The sequence below is a fragment of the Thunnus thynnus genome, chromosome 14 (assembly GCF_963924715.1).
Source record: "Thunnus thynnus chromosome 14, fThuThy2.1, whole genome shotgun sequence".
NCBI classification, from domain to species: domain Eukaryota; kingdom Metazoa; phylum Chordata; class Actinopteri; order Scombriformes; family Scombridae; genus Thunnus; species Thunnus thynnus.
The window spans coordinates 14,097,858-14,125,486 of NC_089530.1; the positions used below are offsets into that span (position 1 = coordinate 14,097,858).

The 27,629-nt window shown below is 41.6% G+C and overlaps 1 protein-coding gene across 1 annotated transcript; it reads left to right on the forward strand.

Annotated features, from left to right (window-relative positions):
* The first annotated feature begins 5 nt into the window (after window positions 1-5).
* On the forward strand, window positions 6-27,629 carry ptpn20 (protein tyrosine phosphatase non-receptor type 20). The gene is made up of 47 exons (XM_067610034.1): window positions 6-303; window positions 2,856-3,003; window positions 3,194-3,357; window positions 4,223-4,288; window positions 4,410-4,589; window positions 4,739-4,814; window positions 5,511-5,591; window positions 5,878-5,953; window positions 6,215-6,368; window positions 6,629-6,700; window positions 6,832-7,006; window positions 7,258-7,393; window positions 7,479-7,617; window positions 7,724-7,876; window positions 8,223-8,408; window positions 8,504-8,666; window positions 8,790-9,045; window positions 9,144-9,223; window positions 9,856-9,933; window positions 10,054-10,161; window positions 10,279-10,395; window positions 10,526-10,734; window positions 10,939-11,040; window positions 11,448-11,541; window positions 11,965-12,050; window positions 12,254-12,425; window positions 12,945-13,156; window positions 13,678-13,776; window positions 13,877-14,361; window positions 15,154-15,793; window positions 15,998-16,168; window positions 16,259-16,433; window positions 16,526-16,736; window positions 16,833-16,870; window positions 17,154-17,240; window positions 17,950-18,011; window positions 18,404-18,565; window positions 18,650-18,899; window positions 19,835-19,941; window positions 20,089-20,171; window positions 20,563-20,693; window positions 20,802-20,950; window positions 21,048-21,138; window positions 24,456-24,790; window positions 24,884-25,099; window positions 25,316-25,378; window positions 25,477-27,629. Exons 2-47 carry the CDS (start codon window positions 2,880-2,882, stop codon window positions 25,585-25,587), a joined length of 7,125 nt encoding a protein of 2,374 aa, XP_067466135.1. The 5' UTR covers window positions 6-303; window positions 2,856-2,879; the 3' UTR covers window positions 25,588-27,629.

A 27,629-nucleotide genomic window follows, 5' to 3' on the forward strand; every position in this document is an offset into this window, starting at 1 on the left:
GTCGCTGTCAAACCGCGAGGCTAATCCAATTAAGTGTTTAAAGGCGAGAAGCTAAGAATAGCGCCAAATACTGCAAAAAGTTTCAGATCTTCAACGTGGTGCCGGCGGTAATAGAACAAATGAATGGGGCACCATGTATAGTTAATGTCATTGATGAATTACCTGCCAGAGCGGAGCAGCCTTTACTGAGAGGACGTCAAAACAGCAATGCGATGATCACAAGGATTATTTTGGATCCGTGGTGGGAGCACTGAAGATAATACAAAGGATCAGACCGCTGACATAGGCTACATATGTTACCAGGTAATGTTTCTGTGCTATTCTTCATTATCTTCCTCCTTACAGTGCTGTCTGACAGTTGAATTGGTGTGGACATATTCATAATTAGATACATTTCCTCTGTTAATTCACTAGAGACTTCAGATTAAAAACTCATTCACTTCAGGCACTTGGAAGAATAACATTCACAGGTCTATAATGAGATTTAGCTTTAAGAGTCGTATAATGCACGACATTGTCTTCAGTGTTCAGGCCTGTTAGGAGAAGATTCAGTTTGGTTAATATTGTTGTTTGGTAGCTGCTTATATGTTGTAGCTGCATGGGACTGTAACTATAGTAGCTGTAAGTCAGTGCTGTCATACATAGGTGAATACAGAAATTTATTGTCACTGTGTTTGGTTGGAAAGAAGGCTGAGACAGAGACCTAGATCCTGAAGGAACATTGTCCCAAATTCCCAAGAAAACAGCACAGCTTCTCCTTCTCTGTCAGTGTCTAAATCGTGTGGTTGTTTGCTTAATGAACCAGTAAGGTGGTTTATCTATAACAGGATAATAAGCCTAGGTGTTGACTGGTTCATTAAATTCATGGCATGCTCCTGAATTTAGTCCAAGCATCATGAATAGGAGGATAAAGGAGCCTTTACATCCAGTGAGCAAAGGAGAATAAACATGTGGATGCAGTGGCAACTGGTTTGTAAAATGGACATGGTATCAGATTATTAGATACTAAAATAGAGGTGGTTCTAAATAGTAAAAGACATCCTGCAGTTGCACAAAAGACCATTGAAATAGATGCATTTATGCTCTATAAATACATTTTAATGATCAAGTTTTAAAGGTTATATTTTTTGCGAATGCAGATGCTGTGACAGAAAAGTGAAAGTTTGATGTTGATGGTTGGCAATGTATAGGTAAATGCTATGTTGTATGTGCACAACACAATTCCTTAATTTTTTGTAACAGTCTGATGACAAGAGATAATTAGCAACCAATAAGCTTGTTTCCGTGTGGGTCTCTGCAGCAGTGCATGATTTTACAACCTTACTACAGCAGCTTTGCACTGTAGACAGACCACTGCGAGGGAGTGTAACTGCTAAAGTTTTGCTCCATAGATGGGTGGGAGCACCTGGCAAGGTTCCTATTTTTTTCTTCGATCCTTTCTACATCATAACAACAAACCAGGGCTATTATATGACTGCTATTGCTCATCAATATAATTATTTGAACACAGACTCCTTTCACATTTGTCACCTTCGGTCATCCATGTTTTGGTGTTGTTGTTTGTTGCTGCACGTGTAATCTTATAAGACTTTCCTTGCATTCAGTCGACAGTCTGTGTGTCATGAGCCGAGGATAAGTTCAGTTTAAGTGCAGGATTTAATCAGGCCTTAAGTAAGTGGGTTGGTTTATATCAGTGGAAGCATGTTGCTTTGTTCTGAGATTGGTTGCTCTGAAACATTTAGAGGAACAGACAGTCACAATAAAAAGAAACAGATCCAGTTGGATAAAAAGCACAATGGTTGGGTTTCACAGCCTTCACTGTGTAGCAGAAATAATTACATATTTGCATAGTTATACTGATGTTTAGTTCATAGTATTATGTATTTATTACATGTCGTCGCAGCTCTGCCTGTCTAAAGTTGGACCTGCATCAATATGTCGCAGTCATTTCTGCCCTTTGAGAGAGCTACTAATGAAAATGTTGTTATTGTGATCCTCTCAAATTATATAAATTTGAGGTCAAGTCTGTTTGGGTGTTTATCTAGATAAAATATTGCTCTGAATATTGCTCTTTTATCAATATTTAGCCATTTGTATTCTCAGAATGCACTGATCCGAAGTAAGTAGACATTTTACCGTGTAAGTAGTTCAATTTAGTGTATACATCCACCTCATCCAACCTGCTTTACTACAATATAAAATTCAAAAGTCAAATTACATATGACTATCTGATATGATGTGGAGTACACATTACTTAAGTTACTTTTAAGATTTGGACATGGCTTATCTGCAAAAAATATTCATGTTATATAAATGTTTAAAAGCAAAAATATTAGATTTAGCTTTTTCTACTGTATATCATCCTCTATTTGTAAGCTCAGGTTTCTTTTTTCTTCCCCATTCTCAGCTGTAAACAGTTGCGGTTACACCTACACAGTATGTGAAAACAAGCTAACACTGGATCATGACACAGTTGCAGGGATGCCAGAAGCATAGCTCCTTCAGAACTGCCCTCAGGTCAGAAGAAAGCCTATTACAAACTGGGAGGGGCAGAGAGTGAGATAGGCGGTGAGACTAATGGACTCAGATAATCTTATCAGTGTCCAGTGCAGAGAACTGCCTTTTTTTCTGCAAAGTTTCTCAGAACCGTCCCTCCTAACTGTCCCTGAATACAAAATAGTGTTGACATGCTGTGACAGCGACAGTAATATTCACACAGAGATATGTGACCATGAAGTAGACACGTGTCGTGAAGGTGGATGAGAGAGGGATTCAGAGGAAGCTTAACACACAGCAGAGAATACTGTGCTTGTATGTGTATGTGTTTACTCTCTTTTATGTGTATACATCCTCAGGTGCATGGTGGGAATGTGTGCAGGATGAGCAGCACATTTGTAACATTAGCTGAAGTATTGGAGGCACGAGGGGGACCTCTGCTGGAGGAGGAGGTCTGGTCCCTGCTGCTGGGCACTGCAGAGTCTTTAGTGGATGTCTCCTATAAGGGTAAAGCACTATTAAAATGAATATTTACCACATCCTTAAGCTATTACCATACCAGTGTTGTATTGCAATGTAAATGTAACATAAACATTTGAATATATCTTGCAGTACTTCTGTATTACTCAGTTACTGTACAGTTGAATCAGCAGCATTATTTATCTATATATTATAGACTTCCCATTTTTTTTTTCAGGTCACAATAATATGTGCAATATCATAAGCCCCACCTCCTTGCTGCTGTCAGCCACTGGTACCTTAGCATTTAAGAACTGCGGCCTATCAGATGATGTATCCACCTTCACTGCTCCAGAGATGCTGCAGGGCCGTGCCAGCTCAACCAAACCTGCCATAGAGAGGGTCAGTGCATGCATCCTCATTCCTGTCCTAACACCTCACACAAAACATGATGGCAGACTTGTCAAACTCTACACAATATTAGGTTGTATTGATTATTTAATCAATATATTTGAACTCTGAGGTGAGTTGAATTGGCTACAAGTTTTTGCTGTTAGATGCTGATATATTTTTTTCCTTGGCTTGTGAAATCTCAGAATGTCAGGGGTTGATGCCAGAGTGATGTGAGCTCGCCATCTAGTGGCCAAGCGCAGGCCGCTTCCACTCCAGATTCTGCATTTCATCCTGAATTTTTAACACTGCATAGCAAAGGCTCTAAATTTACTCCTATGATGAAAATTTTCATACATACAAGAATCTTTTTTTTCATCAGATGTGTGTATTTGTGCCTCATGTACACACCTCACATTATAAAGTAAAATACAATTTTTATTTATATAGCCCCTAAAAAGAAATCACCTTGCCTTTTATATAACTGAACATGCGGACAAATTCTGCAGTTTTTTCTAATTGATATTTAGTAATTGTACTTTTGTCATGCTTATATGAGGATATCATCTAACAAAAACTAGATGATTTTACAATCTTGAGTACAAACTGCTAAATTGCTCATATGACCACACACATGCTTTTCAATTACTCCTGTTTTATGTAACAATGATAAATGTGGGCTCAGGTTTATAGTTGTGATCTAAAGATAAATTGTATATCAAAAATGAAAACCGGCAACCCGGTGTCATCAAGCATGAGAAAAACCATATTGTTTATATTAAAGGGATGAAAGAGGGCCTGGTTTTAGATGGTAATATGGCTGTACAGCAATATATCCGATCTCTGTCATGTCTCACTGATTCATTTTATTGCACAGATGCTGGTGTATTCACTGGGTATGACTCTCTACTGGTCAGTTGATTTTCACCTACCTCAAAATCAGGTGGGTTCTCCTTATACATGGTTGTATACAAGTTGTATACAAGTTATACAAGTTTTTTTACTCCCATCATAATGATATGCCGTAGTTTGTGACACTTACTTTATACTCATGTCCCTCTCAGCCAGTCCAGTTGAGTGACCATCTAAACAGCCTCCTCCTCAGCATGTGTGAGGACCTGGCCCACCGCAGGATAAATCTCAACTCCATCCTGGAAGCCTGCGAATCTCAGCATAGAGCCTCCATCCTGCCGTCCCCTGCCAAAGTCATCAGACAGCTGGTGGAGGAGGTCTTCCATGAATCGGTGAGTCTAGATATGTGTCTGTCTTTGTTTCAGCCTCTCTGCAGGCCATCATGTATGAGTCAGAATTCAAAAGTGCAATGCATGGTAATCATAAAGGGGATAAATAAAAGTTCTTGAAAGTCACAGTGTTTTGTTTTTTTTTCCTCCAGATGGACCAAAGCTCTCTGCCAGACAGCAACGTCCCTCTGAGTGGCAGGAGTCAGATGATCAGAGAAAGACTTCATGGTGAGCATACATGTTGGGGTCCGATAAACAAATTGTAAACACAAGTATCATCCACAACATCACATAGGAGAGGAGAAAACTGAGCCGAAGTCTTTAATGCCGAACATTATCTTAACACTGTGAACTTTCTTGTATAAGGGCTTTTGACAACCAAGCAGATTTTGATCACTTTATCATACATCATTAAGATTTAAGAATATTGGAGCTGATTTAAAATATTCATATCCTGCCTTACAACATGGGGCAGTGTTGGCAAATAACTGGAACTGAAACAGCAGAAGTTAATGTCTGTGCTGTTGAGAGATGACACAAATAAGTGAATTACAGTGTTCTAAAAACAGACATTATTTTTATATTTCTGGAAATAAGTATCCTGTTCTGTTCTATTGCTTCAATTTCTCTGAGGACAGAAGTGAACAAGGTAAATAGCTGTGAGAAATTGTTACATTCTACACATTTAGTCATTGTTTCTTAGAAAAAGCAATGCACAGGTCAACAGGATTAAAATCTTAACCTAAAGCAAGTCCAGGATTAGGCTCCTGTGAGAGCCAATAATCAGATAGCGGGCGTGGATGCTCCAGGCTAAACTCTCCGCTAGCTTCACTTCTGTCCAAACATCTCAATGTCTCTGGGGAGCACAGAGACAGACAGGAATCAAACACTGCTGTCATCTTTCATCTCTTACCTGGTTGACAGGAAAGAGAGGGCCATTTCCAGACTTCAGCGAAGGTTTTGCTGAAGGGAGAAGATACTCAACAGACTCTGACTCAAAGTCAGGTACGCTCATTATGCGGGGACAACCAGAACTTGAAAAACATAACAGAATGAGAGAAAGAAGAAATTCTTAACTATTGTCAGAATAACACATCTTGTGCATGTGTCCACTTAAGTTATACGTATTTTGCAAAAAAAAATAAATAAATAAAATTACTGCATTTAAAATAATAAGATGTTGTGGTGTGTGGATGCAATTGTGAAATAACATGCAGAATTTCAGTTTCACCAGTTTTGTTCAATAAGGTACATGTTTTTACACTGCAGGTGTTTTATGTCTCTCTTCTAGGGAGTTTATCTCAGAGACCTTGGAGACACAGACCGAGGAGCTCTCCCACACCTTTGTACCACTCTTCTTTGGACAGGCATGTACTATATTTACACCTACTGTATATGCACAACAACTCCACACAACCAGTACTTTAGTGTAGTATTAAAGTTAGCTGTTTAGTTTCTTGTGCAACAAAAATAAATCCATCCGCTTCTCATTTAGCCTCCCTCGCTGTCTCTACCAACTTTGGGGGGACATGACATTGTCCCAGAGTCTGACTTTTCCCACTTGTCTGCACAACTATTACACAACCCATCCTTCCCCACCCCCTGCCTCCTTCTCTCCCTCCCCTCAGACTCCCTCGCGGGGTTCGTCACAGGGACAGCAACTGCAGTTGGCTTGGTAGGAGCCCCCACCACGACCTCTCTCCCAAGACATCGGGCAGGTCTCACAGTCCTTCCATCACCTTCAGCGAGTCCTCCCTCAGCCTGAGCCAGAGGAAAGCTAAGGTAAGGACACGGATACATTAGAGTGTGGATTCAAATCAAAGTTTATTCTGTGACACAAATGCATGCAAGGAATGTGTACTTTGTGCTTGAAGAAAGACTCAGATATGAACTAGGCTGTTTGGTTTGCTGAGACTGAGAAACTAAGACTGAGGGTCTAATTTTATTTTGAGACCAGACAGAAGAGCATGCAGAGAAGCCAAAGAGATTGTCGGACGTGCTGCTGCTTCAAGTGTTTAAAATGTCACTGTTTGTCTTGCCAGGCGTTGGGTCCTGAGTTCATCAGAATGGCAGACGAACAACAAATTGTTCTTGAGCTTCCAGGATCTATCGTGGTAAATTTGTGCTGCTTGTTCACTTCCTCTGTTTCTGTCTGCCACTGATCAGTTTGAATGTAGATTGCTGGTTGTGCATGTATGTAAATGTTTTATTTATGTCCACGTGTCTTTGTGTGTGTCCACCACAGTCTAAAAAGGGCCGTTCGTGTGCATCACTTCGAGAAGTGACTGTAGTGCTGCCTAATGGACAGTACGTGGTGGTCCGATGTGACATCAAGTCCAAAGCAAGAGATGTGTTTGACATGGTGGTGGCTCATGCAAACTTGGTGGAGCACTTCTACTTTGGTCTTGCCTTCCTAGATGGTGAGAGGAAGCCTGGATATTCAAAATATTAAACATTCATACTAATGCATTTCAAAATGTTCAGCATAGTCTAACTTATTATATCACACATGATGAGGTAGGTATGAAAGGGAGACTTAATAGTAATTCTGCATACTGTGTAATTAATTAAGTCTATTAACAAAATGTCAATTTTATTGGATACCTGTTGTTTGAATCAGTTCAGAAGTCTAAAGTTCAGGTTAAAGAGGCTTTTCTTTGTCATTCTGCAGATGCTGAATATTTCTTTTTGGACCATGAAACAAAAATCTCCAAAGTTGCTCCTGACAGTTGGAAAAAAGGGCAGATAGCTTCCTTTTTGATGTTTCTTCGAGTCAAATTTTTTGTTGATGATATCTCCTTCATTTTGTAAGTACTTGATATATGTGTATGCTTCTTGTATACAGAGTTTCAAGAGACTTTTCTGCTTTTTAACTTTTCTCATGTTTCCTAGGCACAAACTGACACGTCACCAGTACTACTTACAGCTGCGGAAGGATATCTTGGAGGACAGGCTTTACTGTAATGAAGAGACAGGCTTGTTTCTTGCTGCTCTTGCTCTGCAGGCTGAGTTTGGAGATTACATGCCAGAGGTACTGAGGACAAAAAGAAAAATGGTCACCTTAAATCTTTAAATACTAGCATCATCTTTAAGTGTGTGTCACATCAGTGCATTTGGTTCTTTTGTGTGTCTTATAGTTGTATGGTAAGAATTATTACCAGCCAGAACATTATGTGTCAAAGAGGATGCTAGAGAAGTTGGCTCTGCCCAATGTGAAGGAAGAGTTGCCAAGACTACATGCAAGTCATGCCCAGATGCTGCCTGAAGAGGCAGAAACAGAGTACCTGAAGGTACACAGACTGCTAATGCATCCACTCACACACACACACACACACACACACACACACACACACACACACACACACACACACACACACACACACACACACACTTTATCTCATGTTTTTTTTACTTTGTTCTTTTGCTATTTCTTTTTATAGCAACTCACAATATGTAAAGTGATATAATAAGGCTGAAGTGTGCACAAGTAACTGCTTTAATTTTTTATGGTACTTCTACTGTTGCACTGACTGTAAGTCACTCTTATTGTGTGCCAGCTACATCCCTAAAATCTAAATTATAATGCATACACACACAGTCACACATCTTTTTTAAAACGTCTGTATATCTCATCAGATTGCCCAGCAGTGCCCAGAATATGGGGTTATGTTCCACCGTGTGGGAAGAGAGAAAAGGCCGGTGGTGGGAGAGTTGGTTTTGGGAGTCTGTGCCAAAGGAATCATAGTGTACGAGATGAAGAACCACCTCCGGACTGTCACCAGACGCTTCCTCTGGAGGGAGACTGACTCTATATCCACTGGGGTAAAAATAAATACATATCAGACAGTAATAATGATACAGCTCATTTTGTCATGAACCTCACAGTAAATGTATGATGACTTGTGTCTGTCTCCCAGCGACGTAAACTGATTATAGAGTGTGGTGGGCCCAGCGGGAAAAAGCACAGTTTTGTAACAGAGAGCTCAAAAATAGCACAGTACCTCCTGAACCTTTGCTCGGCACAGCACAAGTTCCACAGCGAGATGACGTCACGACAACTGAACCGCAGCATGATACCAGGTGGGAACTTTCACTGATTGTGTGGACTGTATTGCTTCTGACTTTGAAAGAAAGGAGCTCCTGCCAACACACAAAGGCCCAGAATGACAATAAACAAAACCTAATACTCCTCTGTTTCCCCAGATGAAAACATGTCTGTCTACCGGGGCCGTAACTTGAACATGAAGCGGATGTCATGCTCGGAGGGCATGTTGAACCATGTAGGTTTATCACCTGGTCAGCCAGACTCCCTCTCCAAGTCCTGTGATGACCTGACTGCCAAGCTGGAGGCACGGCTCCGCCAGCAGAGGGAGTTGAGGAGGGAGATGAGCAGAGAGCTGAACAAGGAGCCCCCCGAAACAGGAGACCTCAGGGATTTGAAAGAGCGGCAGTACTGGAGGTAGCGTTTTACAAAAACAACGTTAATATTCCTATTACAAAAGTATCCTCTCAATTAAAATTAAGAACTTTGCTAAACTGTGCACATGTGTCTTTAAGCACGCCGGAGCCGATTCCCAGAATGATGTCCAGCGTCTCACTACAGAAGCAAGATTCTGATACCTCTTCCTCCATACGAGGTGAATATGTCAACAATTTAAACTCAACTTTTCTTTTTTGAACACATAAAGACTGTTAAAGAGACAAATAGATAAATTAAAGGAAAAAAATCCTGATCCTCCAGAACAGCTTCAGTGCTCCTTGGCGTAGAAGTCTCTATGACTCTACTAGAGGGACGAGCACCATTCTTCCAGAAGATATTCCCTCATTTGGTGTTTTGGTAATGATTGTGGAGTTTTGTGGAACACATTTGTCCATATTCCCTATAAGTGTTATATTGGGTTGAGATCTGGTGACTGCAAAGACCACACAACTTTTTCATACTCAAACCAGAAGCATCTGCATTTGTTATGTTTCTCCTCCCACTAGTTTTTCACCTATCTGTGTATTCAAATTAGGGTTGCATGGTGTCTCATTGGTTCACACTGTTGCTTCACCCTTCCCTTTTTTAAAGCCTGATCTGGCCAGCAGGGGGCTTTCTGGGTGCAGTTTGCATGTTTTCTTCCTCCACAGTGAATTATCTGTGACTTACATGTGTTGGACTCTTGACTTGTCTCTCTGATCCTGATCAGAATACATATTGTAGGTATGGAAAATATATGAAGAATTCTATAGTTGCTAATTTACTCTATGTAAAACATGTGCTTTGCAGTTGACACCCCAACCAGGACCCCACCAGAGAGAGAGATAATCTGTGTGAACCTGAAAAAAGATCCTAAACTCGGCTTTGGTGAGTTTTCTAAGCAGCACTTTACTCTGAGCTTGATGTTAAATTAATGAGCAGAGTGCCACGTATATGATTCTTTAACAGGAGACTTTTGTCTTCGCCTCCTCTCTGGTCCTGTTTCAGGCTTTGTCATAGTGGGCGAGGACAATACAGGTAAACTTGACCTTGGGATCTTCATTGCTTCCATTGTGCCTGATGGGCCTGCGGACAAAGATGGACGAATCAAACCTGGTACGGAAACACAGACGCTGGCTCGCGACGTAACTTTGCTCGAGACAAAAACTAAATTTGGCTGCACATAACAACCTATAACAAGGATTTTGTAATGATTTGTTGATTTTTTTTCAGGTGGACGTCTCATCTCCCTTAACAAGATTAGTTTGGAAGGGGTAACATTCAGTGATGCTGCTGCCATCTTACAGAGCAGCCCTGACGAAGTGGAGCTTATTGTGTCCCAGCCTAAGCGTAAGATGTGTTCATTGTTTTCTCAACTGCATGTAGACATTGATAAGTTCATATCATCTTGCAAGTATTTCTAAACCATTGTCAAACCATGACTATGTACCTTCATCCTACCTGGTTGTTTTTCTGTCAGAGTCTCTAAGGGACAGTAGGAATTCCCTGAGTCAAAGCACTCTCGGTTTGGCTTTGGAGAGGAGCTTTGGCTCGCAGACAACCCTGAGTGGCACAGAGTTCCGCCCCGCCATGGAGGAACTGGAGGAGGCCATCACTCTGTCCAACATGGCAACCCCCAAGCAGAGCAAGAGGCTGCACATTCCTGTTGTGCGAATACACGACCCAGAGGTTAGTAAAAGTGACTCTGTTGCCATGGAATCAAAGTCAGCATGAAGTCAAAACTGACAAAAGAGTTCAACCAGTGCTAATTGTTGAATGGAATAAGTGCTCTGATTAATGTGAGAAAACTCTAAGTTGTTGTGATGCACCTGTATTACATGTGCCCTAAAAACACTGTCTTTCCTTCCCTCATTTATTCCTTCCTGATTTCAGGCTGTTTGTTCCCGGTCCCCCACTATCTTAAGTCTGAAAACTGGGGAGAAGTTTATAGTGGAGCTGAAGAAAAGCAATGGTAGCCTTGGCATCAGTGTTGCTGTAAGTGAATTACTTTTATTACTTTTTATTATACAGTATTTACCTTATGTTTTCAAACTGTGCCTCCCCATAGGAGTGTTGCTTAGTTTTCATTTTTTTCTTCACTCCCCACTAATGACTAAATGAGTAGGAATGACAAAGTGAAAGGCATGTTTCTGAAGAGCAGGCTAGGTCATGTTGACATATTGAAACCCAAAGAAATTGTGCCAAGAACTTAGTGACATCACTGCCCTGTGCGTGACATCAGCGCAGCCAAACCGATTTGAGGACTAAACAGGAAAGGTCAATAGGTAACAAGCTACAATACACAGTAACTTGGATTACTGCAAGCTGAGTCAGTGTGAGTTGATGTGGTTATTTGACGCTTGTCACATTGCCTAATTCTTTGAAATCGTCTTTGCCAAAAGGGAGGAATAAACACCAATGTGAGATTTGGAGGCATCTACATCAAGAGTCTGGTGCCTGGAGGTGCTGCAGAGCAGGATGGCCGCATTCAGATTGGTAATCCTTTCATTTGGTTCAGCATGTGTACAGTACAAAAAAATGTGGAATATATGCCATAGATCTGGTCTTTATCGTTGGCCAAAAAGGCCCAAAGTGATATTTCTGCTTCTTTTAACATAAATATGAAACAACAGAGTGTAATTCAAGAATGGTGCCAAAAGAGTTGAGTAGCTGTTCTGGAGAATTTTTAAGACAGTATTGGCATCTTCTATGTTTAGTCAGTTATTGTACATGAGTTTATGTTACATACTAGAGCCACAGTGCTGTGTCTCTGTCTGCTTGGTTCATGCTTCAGTGAACAGGAACGACTTAGATTTGTTGACATGCCCGTCAACCACACACACACACGCGCACACACACAAACCGTTTATGTATTGATGTTGCTAATGATGATGAGATTTGTGTTTGTGCATATGACAGGTGACAGACTGCTGGAGGTTGATGGGTCCAACCTGAGGGGCGTGAGTCACCAACAAGCTGTCGAGTGCCTGAAGAGGACTGGGGAGGTAAACACACACATACACACACATGTACTGTACATGCAATGAAGCATTCATACAAACAAACAAGCTTTCTTTGCCATCATAGTTACAGTAACAGCCGTCCATTTTACTGTCTTCTCCAGAATAATGACAACACTGATCATTTGCTCAAACAACTTGTTCAAAATCAGTAGTGTGATGTGCTTAACCAGTGTTGTGTTCCCCAGGTGGTGAACCTGCTGTTAGAAAGGGAACCCACAGTAATCTTGGAGCCCAGACCCGACTCACCCTGCCCCCTCTTGGCCCACAGTTCATCATACACACAGCCCCCCAGGACTGAAGTCTCCGTGGAAACGACCTTGAGTGGTCGAGCCAAGGACTATAGCTTTGTGACTGATGGTGAGAGGGGAGAGGAAGGGGCGCATACGCTCACAAAAGGAAAAAAAAAAAAAGAAGATAGACAGTGTCAGGCACACGCACACACACACACACACACACACACACACACACACATTCACACATTGCCCAGAGGTGACTGTGAGTCATCTGACAGCTACATTGTGGTTGCTGTCAGAGTCATCCAGGGCTGACGCTGCCTCGTTCCCCCGAGACTGCATCCACTGAAACCTTGAAGCTGCCTGTTCACTGCCTATCCTTAGTTAAAGGAACAGTTCCTTGTCTCTACAAAGCCTGTGTTTCTATACTGTAAGTACAAAAAATGTGAAGCAAAATGTGGAAAGAGCATCATCTGCTTTTCACATTTTGCAATTGGAGATAGGAAGATATCTGGAATTTCTAAAACATTTTAAATCACATTTTACAAACACACACACACACACAGCCCCACATTTAAGATTAAAGATTACACAACACACTTGTAATGCTCCAAGAGTCTCCTCCATCTCTCCCCTTTTCTAGAAAACACACATGAAGTGGTACTAAAGAAGAGTATGTCTGGGCTCGGCTTCAGTTTTTACATCTCCCAGCTGCACTCAGGGCCAGACCGAGGCAGCGTGGTTCGCATCAAGCGTCTGTTCCCGGGCCAGCCGGCACAAGAGAGCGGTCTGCTGCGAGAGGGAGACGTCATTCTGTCTGTCAACAAAGAGCCTATTAAGGACCTCTCTTACCAGGTAAGCTTTGGGGTTATTTAAGTGATTAATAATCATCACATATTCCACATTCACAAATAGAACTTGTTCTTTTTGCAAACATATAAAGGTGGACAGGAAAAAGAAGGTGTTGAATCTCAAACATTTAAAAAACAGATTTATTTACAAGGTGCTATTCAGGCATTTCAGCCTAGAGAGTACCAAGACATTTGTGCGGTAATTGCAGTATAGAAGAAGATTTCATCTGTGGATAAATAATTGTGAATGGGCTGGTGAGTGTATGAGTAGTACTAGTGACCCTGCTCTCTCTTAAGAACTTGTCATTGGTTCACTAATCCTTTAATCTTAAGCGACTGAAAATAGCAAGCTGGTTGTGTCATAGTGTTTGATGTGTCCTTTAATCTGCTGTGCTGTACTGCCAAGGAGTTACATTCACACATGCAACCAAATTTATAACAATTAAAATGATGAACAATTAACAAAACAATCAATGAGCACAAACTTTCCTGAATCAAAAACGTTATTTTTCTGCACTCTGTCAGAGGGTTTTGTTCCTGCTACGTGGAGCTCCATCTGAAGTTAATCTGTTGATCTGCCGACCAGGACCTGGAGTACTGTATGATGCAGATGACAACACACTGGTGAGCTAACATGCCCATAAATACAAACACACACGTTTCCACATAGTCTTAAGTGACTCCCATTAAGGCAGAAAATCTGCCTTACCTCCTGTCTATGTAGAGCCCTTCACCCTTCCGTGAGGTCCGCTCCCGATCTCTGGACATCCGACTAGGAGAGGACTACAGCCAGCTCCTTAAGTTTCAATATGACCTCAACATACTTGCCCAGAAGCAGCCCCCAACCCAGGAGGAAGACCTGACCAACACAGCAGAGAAAAACCCAGAACCTCCTGCAGCTCCTGTGCCCCCGGAGAGCCAGGAGAGTCTGGACAGTGAAGTGCAGGTTGACCAGACTCTGCCATCTCCTCCTCGGTCACCTCCCTCGCCTACCTCGCCTACCTCACCTCCGTCACCAGTCTCACCTGCCTCACCCGCATCGCCAACATCACCTGAGTCACAACCAACTTCTGGGAAAACAGAGGAACAACAGGAAGTAGAAACACAGGAGGAGAACAAGGATGGTGAGGAGGCAGTCGCAACAACATCAAGTTTAACCGTGTTAATGGACGTCTGCCCTAAGACGGCTTCAAACTCTGTATATGCCAGGTAATGTGCCAGAAGTAGATACCAATGTATCAAATGATTAGTTTAAAAAAAAACAAAGAAAAGAGCCAAATATTGCAACCATTTCTGCAACAATGAATTTGATTTGAACTTTTCTTGAACAACAGCAAAAAAAGTATCAAAATGTCTATGAAAACTGGGTATACTGGTGGCCAAGTGGTTGAAGGTCCCCCGTTCAATTCTGGCAGGGGAACATTGTTGCACACCATACTTCTCTCACTCAACTTGTTTCCTGTCTGTCTCAACTATCAACTGTCCATTAAAGGCAAAAATGCCAAAATATTGTATGTATATTTTTAAAAATTCCATTGCATTTTTCTGTCTTTAAATTATGATTTAATAATTGAATTGTTAAGTGGAATTGCTAAATTTGAAAAAGACTCTTATATTTTTACACTTTTGTTATGCAATTTACTATCTTCTACTATCTACTATCTATTTAGTATCTTCACAATCTCTCAATGCTTTAGCATTTTTTGGTTTCATATTTTCTTTCACTTAAAGACAGCTCTCTTTAAAATTCCTAAAAAATCTCTAAAAGTTCAAACCTACAGTGCAGCAACAAGAGCTCTTACTGGCCAGATGTGTTGTTGTGTTGCTTGGAGAAGTGTCAGCGCTAGCGTCAAAACTTAACAGCAGAGCTCCTGCTGCTGCTCTGCTAGTTAGACATTGTTTAATTTTTAGGTGGAATTTTTAGGATAGAAAGTTTCAGTTTAGGGTGATGTATTATTTAAGGTGTATGATATACTGTATGTGTTGTTTGTTTATCTGCAGTGGAGTCAGAGAGGAGGCAGATGGAAGTGTGACCTACTGCCTCATGGGAAATGGACTGACTATAATGGCAGATGAAGAGTACCTAACGATCAGCTCCACCTTGGAGCCTCCTCACGGCCTTTCTTCCAGTCTGGCCACTCACATGCCAACAACCAACCTCACAGGCCTCAGCTCTGAAACCTCCAACACATCTTCTAGTTTCAGCTCTCAGAATCCAAACCTTAACCCTCACATCCCCACTACTACCATCCCGCCCCTCACCCTCTTGTCTGACACCCCGACCACTTGCGCCCTGGCACACCCGTCTCAGCCGCTCACAACCCAGCCACCCAAAGCCAAGCACCACCCAATCCAGCAGGGGCTGTTTCCAAGTCATTACAAAGCCATCTCCAAGAGCAGCCTGCCTGTTGTGCCTCCTCCTCAGCCTCCTGCTCCGCCACAGACCCCCATCACAGCCCAGATCATCTCCTCTGTGCCTCCCTGCACCAGTCCGCCTCCCCCGGCCCTACCGCCCACAGTACTGCCCCCACCTGTGCAGAGCCACACACAGGTCAGAGAAGAACCTGAGAAGAAAGAAAGGGAATACAATGATGATGATTATGACGAGGATGAAGATGAAGAGGAGGAGAGTCGAAGAAAGGCAAGTTTGTGATTTTTTTTCATGTTCTTGACTCACATTTTTGAGATGACACTGTGTGAATGAACCAGGGTCACCAAAGTCAACAACATGTTTAGGTTAAAGCTTAAACGTTAAGTGATAAAGAATAAATTGGGATGAAATAGTCATTTAGAGAATTTCTCTAGCTGTTAAATAGATAAAATATTATTTTTTCGTGCCTCACAGGGATTAGTTAAAGAGTTTGAGCTCACAGTAGTTCTGACCAAGTCCAGGAGTGGGAGCTTTGGGTTCACCATCACTCGAAGCAAACTGGACAACTGCTACTACATACAGGAAATATTGGACAACCCAGCCAAGTCAGATGGACGACTCAGAGCAGGAGACAGGCTCGTCACGGTACACACACACACACACATACATCTGTTGGAGTGCGCACTTGTCAATAAGTTGAATTCGATTGATTTCTTCTCTTTCATTCTTCTCCAGGTAAATGGGCATGATGTTACCAGTGTGGCAGATGATGTTGCCATGACGATTCTCAGGTCATCCCCGAGAAGACTGAGTATGACCCTGGGGAGGGCGGTTACCAACCTGGTGGCGCCACCGCCCTGCGATAGCCTGCCTGATATTGTTCTCTACAAGACACCATCAGGACAGCTTGGTTGGACACTGTCTTCACTAATTTTGCAAAAATTAAGCTGTTTTGTCATCAGTCAGTGTGACTGAATGTGTCTATGTGTGTGCCCTCCCCAGGTATAAAGCTGACAGGCGGCATTGGCAGCAAATGGCAGGGCATCTACTGTCTGGCGGTGGTGCCAGGCTCTCCAGCCAGCGAAGAGGGCAGTGTCCAACCCAATGACAAGATCCTCTATATCAGTGGCAGGTGCACCCTGGGAATGACCCTAGAGGATGCGGTCAAAGCCTGTGAGATCGCCCCTCGTAAAGTGAAACTTAAAATCATAAGGTATATGCCCTCAAAGGCTAGAGAGAGAGATAGAGAAACAGAGAGAGGTATGATGTTTCCCTCTGAGTGACTTTGCTGTTTGTGTCAATTTTACAGAGAAGATCAGCCAGTGAATCCCAAGGCTAAGTGGAACGGTAAGGGCTTTACATTTCTGATAGATTTATGAGATGATTTCTCCTGCTTGAGTTAACTCAAAGAGAAACGAACAGGATAGTTTGGTTGTTATATGCACTGATTGCCTGGCAACCAGAAATGTTTGTGCTTCACTTATGATAATTTAAGTTCAATCATTACCAGAAAGGGTTAGGGTTCTGGGAAGACAGGTTATCACCACATATTTTATAGTTATCCCTTAAAATAGTTGTGTCCATGAGCAATCTATAGCAATGCATCTCTAAACAAATCACTCTTTTGTAGGTCTGTTTGACTGGAAGAAGGACAGGAGGTTCTTTGCTCGTTTTGAAGAGCCTGTCTCTCCGGAGAAAGAGTCTCCTACTGAAGATGGTGAGGATCTTTTCTTTCTTTCCTTCATTTGTTCTTCTGAACTCCTTCCATCAGCATGTGCTCGTTGCCCTTTTTGCTTGTTGCCCCTTTGTATGCGTGAAGCCGGAGCTTGGCGCTGAAAGATAGTTCTCTTTGCAGCTGTGTATGTGTGTGTGTGTGTGTGTGTATGTGTGTGATCTGAATGCTGACAGACAGATCCTGGGCTCTCACAGCAGGATTAATAATTAGCAAGCCTCTGGCCCTCCACCGGTGTATTGGACTGCAAGGCAGTAGACATCATACACACACACACACAGACAGTGCCATACAGCCAGTGGTCTATAGGGAAGGTAGCTCAGTTGCCTGGTGACAGTGCGTGCAGTGGTAAGGGACAGTGGACAGGGTCAGTCTGAAAAGACCAGCCTTGTTCACCTGTCATAGAAGATACGCAGCCATCAACACTTCTCTTTCAAAATGGCCGAAGAGGTGGGAGGTTGGTGTGTGTTGTTTTTTTCGTCTCTGTGTGTCTGTTTCAGAAGTTTCATTGGCTGAAAATGGAGGCATGGATGGAAATTGGTAGTGAGGAGAATTTCCATTGATGTTTCCAGATGTTTCCACTTAATCAGCTTTCACATCAAAGTAGCTTGATCAACATTTGTTTTGGGGTAACTAAAGTACTTTTGTCCGAATTGGCTGGTAATTTATTATTAATCCCTATCTCTTTTTTCAGCTGAACCTGTGTGTAGGACTACTGGAAACTTCAGATGTCTCTCTCTCACTCAGGAGCAAGATGTAAGTTTCTGAACATAATATTTATGTTTGACCAAAAGCTCATTCTTCCTGGTGTAACCCTTCATTTTTCTCACCTCTTGCCAACTCTATCTATTCTTTTTCTTTAACCATGTATCTTTTGAATCGTCTGCTGAAATACACACGCTGTAACATGAGTCTACTGTGTGTCAATCTGCACATGTATTCACAGCTGGGTGGGGGGTCAATGTCTGCATGTGTGTGTGTGTGCCAGGCTTTCTTTACATCTGATTCATGTATTGACAACATAATTGCATATTTCTGCAGAACATAATGCAGTCCTGTAAATACACTGGAATAAAAGCGACAACCAGGTTCTCCACATTTTCCTTTTCTTTCTCATCCTTGTCTCCACTGCCTCCTTTTCCCTTTAGAGTTGCATCATGCAAGTGGAGTTTATGAAACCAGAAGGAGGGGGTCTTGGCTTCGCTTTGGTTGGGGGAACCAATGGCAGCATGCTTAGAGTGAAGGAAATCTGCTCTGGTGGAGTAGCTGAGCAGGACGGCCGGCTTAGAGTCGGAGATATTCTGTTAGAGGTAACTCTCTCATACATCTTGCTTGAAGATGTTTTATTATCTTGACTGCAGTGAAAACCCTGATCCTTATTGGGTATGTCCTAGGTGAACGGTGTGATTGTGTCCGGGCTGAGCCACAGTAAGGTGGTGGATATTCTGCGTAAAGCTGAGGGCACCGTACAGCTCACCATCTGCAGAGACATTCTGCCCCTGACCTACTCCGAATCACCTACACCGCCCAACATGTCTGCTCAGACTGAAGCTATTCTAGCTGAGCAGCCAGCTCCTGTTTCCAGCCCTGAAACCTGTTCCTCACCTGATGTCATGCTGAATAAGCCAGTTGAGCGCCCCCCTGGTATGATCTCTGACACCTGTCTTTCCCATTATTGTTATATTAAGGATGATTTATTTTACTGAAATACAGAGCTGTAGACTTGAGACTTATCATCAAGTCATATATAAGTCACTAAAATGAGGACTTGAGACTTGATGTTGATTCGACAGCTGTGACACTTGCCTTACTCTTACATACTGCTCATATTCTGACTCATAATACTAAACTTCTGAACCACAAATCTATTTTTCATTCATAAATACATTATCAGTTATCAATAAATGGGTGATTAATTCTATTCTTTAGATTTTACATGATTTGTTCATGGAGAAAAAACATTCACAGTCTCACTATATTATTGTCCTTTTACCTAAAACAGAAGAACATAACAGCCACCATGATTTCAATAAATGTTATTAAATGGGAAGAATGGTGATTTTTGAATTTTTTAATAAACACAGGGTCAAATTTAACCTGCAATACTTTCTACAGTATGTACAAAAAGGTGTTATCAACTGCACAAAAATAAAAAATGGTAAAATATTTCCATTTTTATATATTCTGGGTCACTTAAGAAACACTCATAACATAACATTTCAGGCCAAAAGAATGGTGTTTAGGGTGTTTTTACTGCTCTCAAATATAAAAATGGGTCAAATTTGACCTGAACAGTACAGACTGGACTGCTGACACTTGACTTAAGAATTAAAAGCAAAACCATTCAACCTGGCAAATTGACAAAACAATAAAAAATGAATAAGACAGCAAAGCAATACACCCTGAATATTGCTTTGTTAGAATCATGCATTGAAAAGGTCTCAACTGTTTCATCTTAACGGACACGATCAGAGACGATAAATTGCTTCGGAAGACTTCTGACTTGACTTGGACTCACCACAAATAAATTTAAAAACAGCTCTGCTGAAATATATTGTGTGATCTGATTGCTGTTCCAGAGGCGACTTCAGACTCTGTGGTTAATGAAACAGGTGTGTTCCTTAACTCACCGCCTCCTCAACCACGCCGACTGACTGTAGTAACAGATGAGATTGCAATTAAGCAGGTAACATGCACACTAACAAGCATACATGAGTAGTGATTATACCATGAATATTTGTTTAAATTAAATCACACCCATCCTTACCTCTTTACTAACATCTACTACTAACGTCTTGGTCCTCCTATCTCTGGCTGCTTGTCTGTGGAACAGGAGAGCTGTAACAGCACCCCTTCTCATCAAGCTTGCTGCCCATCCCTCAATGTCACTGACATGTTGCATGGAGCTTCTGACAGGTAGTAGCTTCCCAAACTAATCTCCTCTTGTACTGTTTACTTATTTCCTCTCTTCTCTCCTCCTCCACCTCCTCCTGCTCCTCATGTATTTTGGTGTACTGGAGTTCCACCCTTAACCACAAGGAGGCAGCAAAGAGCAATAAATAAAACACCAGCCTGAGGACTGTGCTGAACCCCTGTGAGACAAAAATAGTGTAAAAGTTAGGAAGTGTATAGCGTACTATTCGATGTAGTCTCGAAACGAAAGCATAGATATTTTTAGCCTCATGTCTATACTGTATTTTAGGTGGAAAAGTCGCAGGGAAAGGAAGCTCAGCCTTGCATGATTTCAACCCCTCCTACCGAAGAGTAAAAATGGTCTGGTTTCACCCCTGCCCCCTGACTCCCCCAGGAAACAAATTGTGACCAAACTTTTGGACCAGTCCTGCAAAGACATCCGGAAAACCCAGTCAGACGGCTGGAGCAGCGAAGAAGAAGATGTATTTGACGCCACCAGTCAGGAAATGACGTCACCCCAAACAGGTGTTTATTCCTCTACTCTTGTGCTCATGATTCAGGGTGAAACTTTTGTCTACACTGAGTTATAGAAGTATTGTCCTCTTCTTTTCATCTTCTTTCCTGTCTCCTCAGGCCCACCTATAGTATCAGAGGAGGAACTAGCCAGTTTAGCACTCATTAGCCCAGCTAAGACCAGCCAATATTCAGGCTCCAGGGTCAAAGCCCTCATCCAGATTCTGCAGCATCAACTGGACCAGCAGGAACTGGTCAAAGAATTCATGGTGTGTATGTTTTTTCATGGCATTAGAAATTGGTAAATGTACACATTGTTCACATAATGTGCAATTGAACATTTTCCTATGTTGATCCTGATTTCAGGCTCTGGAGCATTTGAAGCCCTCTGATAACTGTCTGGTGGGAAAAGCTCCCGAGAACAGAGACAAGAACCGCTACAGAGACATCCTACCCTGTAAGTCTCAGTGAGGACTTCTGTTAAATTTTTATTCTCTTCAGGCAGAATCTAAACTTTTACTTTCACCATTTGTTCAAACCCCAGCGCTTCATTTTATGTTCCCCTATTGGAGTCTTTTTTATTGGTGTGCCAGAGCTTGTAAAAGCTGGATACTCACAGACTCGGCATTTATAGGAGAGTCTGTTTGTTGGCACTTTACTAAGCTGACTGTAAGGTCTTTACTGGAGTGGGTGGAGATATTTGTTTACACTTGAGTCATCTCTGCACAACAAATCATTTCCCACAATATCATAATTCACTGGTGGCACGCTTGTAATTTACTTGGAGTCAGCAAAGTATGTGATGACAAAGAAAATACTGTCTCTTACCAACCTTGCAATTACCAGAGATTTATATCTTTAATAGATGAAGCAACATCAGGAGCAAATAATATTACAAACTGTATTATCTTCAGAGGGTAAATTCATAGAGACAGGATGACAGAAGATGATAGATGTGTGTGTGAGAGTGTGTGTGATACTTTCTATATATACATATTCAGCATTTTAGATTATTACTAGTTTCATTTTTAAAAGAGGCTCAGTCATTTCCTAAAACAGCTGGGCACTGTAGTTTTTAGCACACTTTACTCAATCAGATGTAAAATGTGCATTCGTTAGGGACTATTTTCAGCGGTGGATTAATACACATTTGATGCTCTTTTGCAGTGTTACTCATTGCGCGGTTGATGCACCCCGCCAAGCTTTAATTGGCAGCTTGCATTGCAGCTAATAATCATGATTAGGGATGCCCCTCGAAACCCGGTTCTGACTTGGAACTGCTTCTAAAATTTTAAGAACCCAGAGTATTTTTAAGGTCAGTTCTTTTTATCGGTACTTTTATAGGTTTTGGTGTAACTTGTGGTCGCACTGCAGCCTCTCCTCTCCTCTGCTCTCTGTTGTTGGTGTTTGACCGAGGGTGGGGCTCAGCTCCTACACACACACACACACACACACACACACACACACACACAAACACACACAACACACACGGAGTGGACAGCAGCAGAGAGCCGCAGTGGAGACAGTGAACCAGATGAAGTGAAGGATAACGTTTTACACAAGTTGACGTATTACTACATTTGTTAGTAATAAGTGCAATAAAACTTACCTTGTGAAACAGCTGCGGTTCGGACCAATCAGCATTGTATGAGGATTCTTGCACAATCTTGTGAATCCAGCTGCCTCACAAGGTAAGACTATAATACACGGTGACAGACAGATGGTTCATCTTATCACTTGCCAAGTATTTTTTGAAAGTGCCTGCCCTTTTCCAAACTGTTTCCTAGGACGGCTTCTCAGATGGTTCTATGTAACAAACCATCTGGCTCGTCAGATTACTATATAACCTTCACAAGTAAAAAGCCAATAAGTACTTTATCAAACCACCTGTTCAACAAGCATAAAGATGTAGAAAAGTGATATTTCCACCTGCTTTGCCCTCAGTCTCTCATCCACTGCCGGTATGTTTTACACAACTACAGTGCACTTGTTAAGCTGATAGCGAAGTATTACGAACAAGCTAAAATGAAAGCTGTCTGTATGTAGCCCAACTGTTTAGCTCAGTTTGTAACGTATATTAAAATCTGGCAAATTCTTGCTACTGGCTAAGACATCAACTCCCTCTCCCTCCTCTACCAGTGGTACCTGCAGGCAGTGAATCACATCAGCATCAGAGGGAGGAAGGACAGGATGAATGACTAATACTGACTGATGTCTGTGTTTTCTTCATTCTTTCTAAACCTCACTCAGTGTTTTGATGTCAGAAGTATTATTCATTTTATTGACATTTTAGATTTGTTACCTGTGAGTTTATATCATAGTGACATTATGAAGTAAACATTACTGTTGCTGCTCTAGAACAACATTAAGTTATCTTTAAAATATAAATCATTTCTGATCCTGTTTTATTCTTTTCTTTAAAAATATATTTTTAAAAAAGCAATTATTTAGTAATGAAAAAGAGCCGATAAGAGTATCAATAAAGAACCAGACTGATAAGGAATATCGCTAAGAGTATTAGTATCGATAAAATCCAAACGATACCCATCCCTAATTATGATAATGCAGCCAGTACACAGAATGCACATGGATTGCAACAACAAACTACAAATATAACATGAAGAAAGCCAAGGAGATGCATGCCTCTGCTCATCCCAGAATTAAGGCCAGCCTGTTTTTAATTCAGATTGTATTGGCTGCATTACATATTGCATGTCGCTGGATGACAAATTAGTAGGCAGATTTACTTAATGGTTAGGGTGGATTTGGGTTTTTCATGACAGAAGTGGCTGTCCTATTGACTATGTCCTGCCAGTGTGGCTCCCATGAAAAAAATAGTGAGGACCACTGCATTAGTGAGTATTAATGGCAGCAGAACGGTGAATGTGGTATTGACTCAAAATATACTACAGTGCCCAGTGCAACAGTGTGGCTCATTGATGTGTTTTTAATAGTTTTTGGACAACAGCGGAGGTCTACTGCACAGATGAATAAGCTGTGTCAGGCTTTGGTTAATTCATTGTTTGCTTTGGTCTTTTCACGGGATTTGTTAACAGTAAGAAAAATACAAAATATTACCGGATTAACCAGTCTACACATGCACATATGAACTCACAGACAGCATTTATTTTCCAGCCTTCTGAGGTCTGTGTTTCAGGATGAAAAGGGCCAGAGTTGAGATGAATGAGTGTGATGAAAAAGATAGTGACCCCCAGTGGAATAACACTGCTCCTCACCAGATGCCTTGCTGCCTGCAGCCTGTTACAACTGCCGTTTGTGCAAGTGGTCCAGAAAAAGGCATGTTATTTACCGATCCGATCCATTACTTATAGCCTTTGACTATTTTATTTAGAAATCCAGATTCCCAGTCTGTGGCTTTTTTGACCTCTCGAGCAGGAGGTGGAGGGCTAACCCAGAAAACATTCCTAACGGCCTTCGGTCTATCACCCCTCTCATCATCAACAAACTTCTTCACAGCGCCGGTTTGTTGAGACTGACTCCAGACCTCAGAGCTGTTTACTTGGCTTTATTTACTGTACACTTAGATTGCGTGCTTATGGCAAAACAAGGTAGCAGTGTTTGTTGTTTTTGATCAAGAAATGAATGGATTTATAAAGCATCTACACAACATAAGCAATGCCTGTGGGGTACTGCTGCTGCTGCTGCTGCTGGAGGTGTAATTTTTTCAGTTGTGAATTCATGCAGTGAATGGACACACACACATACATGCAGAGAGTTCAGGATGTTTTTTCTTCTTTCTCTTTCCCCTCATAGATGACAAAACCCGTGTTGCCATCGGAGAGAACCAGGACTACATCAACGCCAGCTTCATCCGTATGCAAGTTGGAGCTGAAGAGTTCTTCTACATCTCTTGCCAGGGCCCTCTGCCTTCCACGGTGCCGGCATTCTGGCAGATGATCTGGGAGAACAAATCTGACGTCATTGCCATGATGACCCAGGAAGTAGAACGGGGAAGGGTCAAATGTCACAAGTACTGGCCGGAGAAGTTGGCCATGCCTCTGGACACCGGCAGGTACCAGGTTCACCTGGATAACCAACAGTACCTGGAGTACTTCCACATAAAGGTCATCCGTATGGTGGAAACAGAGGTGAGAGACATGTCTCTAAACTTTAAATATAATGTATTTTATGCGAACATTCTGCTTGACTGGGACCCTTTCTTGAACTCGTTGTTATTCTAGACCGGTGAGACCCACTTTGTCCGTCACCTGAAGTTCACACACTGGCCTGACCACGGAGTGCCGCAATGCTCGGAGCAGCTGGTTCGCTTCATCCGCTACCTGAGGGCTGTGCACCACAAAGGGCCTGTCACCGTGCACTGCAGTGCCGGCATCGGACGTACAGGAGTTCTCATCTGCACTGACATTATCCTCAACCTCACAGAGAACGATTTACCTGTGAGTGTGAGCCAATTTGTTTGGTTTACTCACTGGTTTATCATTGAATTTTGTATTTTCAGTTTTTATTATATCTCTCTACTGTTCACTCTCAAATAAAGGCAAAAACAGTCCAAAATGTGTGTGTATATAGAAAAACTGAAATAATTTATGGCCATAAAAAAGCTAATGCACAAGCTGTAGCTGTGACTAACAACCATCTGTCTCCGTCTTCAGATTAATGTGAGCAACATCGTAAAGGAGATGAGACTTCAGCGGCATGGGATGATTCAAACCAAGGTCAGTGCCAACAGTTAGGTTAAAGTTCAAAGTTCAGGCTTTTAAAAAAAGACAGTTCCCAAAAGCTAGACATGCCTTTTGTCTCTCTCTCGTTTCAGGAACAGTACCTCTTCTGCTACAAAGTCTGGTTGGAAGTTTTACAGGGCATTTTACAGCTGCATGGCAGCCAATGGCAACCGGAAAGTCCCCACGACCACAAAGTAGTTTGAATGTTTCCATCTTCAGTTCACCTACCTGTAAAGCACAGACTGTGTATGTACGACCATAAGACATCTATCACAGCACAGACTGGTAATACCTTTTTCTTTGGCTGTAGTTAGCTATGACAAGAAATCTGTAATTCTTTTCTGTTTTGATACTTTGTGTTGAGGCCTATTGTTTAGTTATGAAGCAATCAGACTTGAAGTTTTTGTTCTTGTATGTGCTCTCGGTGCTGTGATTATGTCAATTTAACTTAGATCACTGAGGGGGTTTTTTTGTTTGTTTTTTGGTTTATTGCCTTTTCAGGCTTAGTGATTTGCCTTCTGTCTCTAGCATCTTTTTTAAATTGTGTCACTATTTTAATATATCTCATTTATTTTTCTCCATGTCATTTAATTTGCAAATTGCATTTATTTTTAACAGTCATATTGCATGGACTATAAAAGTTGGTAATATTCACATCTTTTATCCGGCAGTAATGTCACTAAGGTCATCAAAGTGCAAAGTGTAAGATCATCATACCAAAGTTAGTATGTTTGAAAACTTGATGAGTAGCTTTTGATTAAGCATTGTGTTATCATTCCATTAAGTGCATTTGTACCCTGGAGAAAAGGGCATTAGCAAAAGAACATTATTCATTTTTCTGTTCATCACCTAAGGAAATGAAAAGAATCAAGTGCCTTGGAATGACTTATGCCGCTTGCTCCACATTGACCCCAAAGCCACTTGCCACAAGCGGTCGGGGACAGTGAGCAAGAAACCGATTTGAGAGCAACCAGCGATGGTTAGATTGAATGTGCAGCTTTCAGTCTGTTTGTAGTCTGAGGCGGAAGTTTGGTTGACCCAAGCCAGAGAAAGATTACATCTCACCTTTTAGTTAGTACAAGTGAACTGTAGATGAAATGTGAAGTTTGCACACCGCCTGTCAGCTTTGTTCATTTGTTTGTTTGTGGGCCCATTTTATACAAAACATCACAATGAAAGTCTTACTACACATTATTGTAACTTGCACATCCTAATACAGATAAAGAATGATTCGACATAACGCATTTTTGGATAAATTCATACATTTTCAATTCACTCTTTTGCTAAAATTTGGATGAGGCGTTAACACTAAGTATTCCGATTTTTTTTAGCAAAGTGTACTAAACTAGTTGGCGGGCTTATAGTGTGTGTAATTTGTTATGCGACAACATCCTTTATCTGTATTCCATAGCTATTTTACTACAAACTCAGCCAAAAATGCAAAAAATATGAAGAGGTTTACAAACTTTCCATTTTGCCACTCTAGATGTGAATATGATGTACAAAGCAACAAAGCAACAAAGCTGCATCTCTAAGTCACAGAACAAAGATGATTTATAGCTGCTGGTTTGAACCTCAACCTTTGGATGTAACTGCTTGTAGGCTTTGTTCTTTTAGCTGCTATCACACACACACCAGCTCTCTTACTGCATGCAGACTCTTGAAGTACAGACATCTGAGCCTGGAGTTTGACTCAATGACTTGAACATGATCGAACTGTGGAATGTAACAAAGCAATACCCTCCACGAAGAGGGGGATTCAGAATGTCGGCGTCTTACACGATAACATCTTCCGATCTATTTGGAGCATGTTGGTAAGACATATGCAGTACTGCACCTTTGCCATGTGGGTGGCTATGCAGAGCCATCAGCCTCTGTACTGTGTATGCAACATCATTTCACTCAGTGCTGGTCGGTTGGTTTCCAGCCATAAGTAGCCCTCTGTTATGTGCAAGTTCATGTTCTCTTTGAGGTCCTGCTGATATGTTTTCTCTGTCAGATCTTGGAAAATGATAATTCTTGAAAAAACAAACTAAAGCACATTTTGCATTCATCTGTGAAAAAGCATCTTGTACAGTCCAGCAAGTGCTTGTGCAACAGCATTGTGAAATGTAATAACCCCTTAATTGCACAACTGCTTATTTATGCTAAATTAATATCTTGTCACTGTACCAGCCACTATGTAACCAATAACTGAGAACAATATAATACCTCTCTCTTTAATTAAAAACTATTCTGAAACTTG

Coding starts and splice junctions, on each gene's coding strand:
- ptpn20 (XM_067610034.1), top strand. CDS start 2,880: ATGAGCAGCACATTTGTAACATTAGCTGAAGTATTGGAGGCACGAGGG. Junction 8,667..8,789: donor GAACCGCAGCATGATACCAG/GTGGGAACTTTC, acceptor CTGTTTCCCCAG/ATGAAAACATGTCTGTCTAC. Junction 11,041..11,447: donor GCCTTGGCATCAGTGTTGCT/GTAAGTGAATTA, acceptor CTTTGCCAAAAG/GGAGGAATAAACACCAATGT.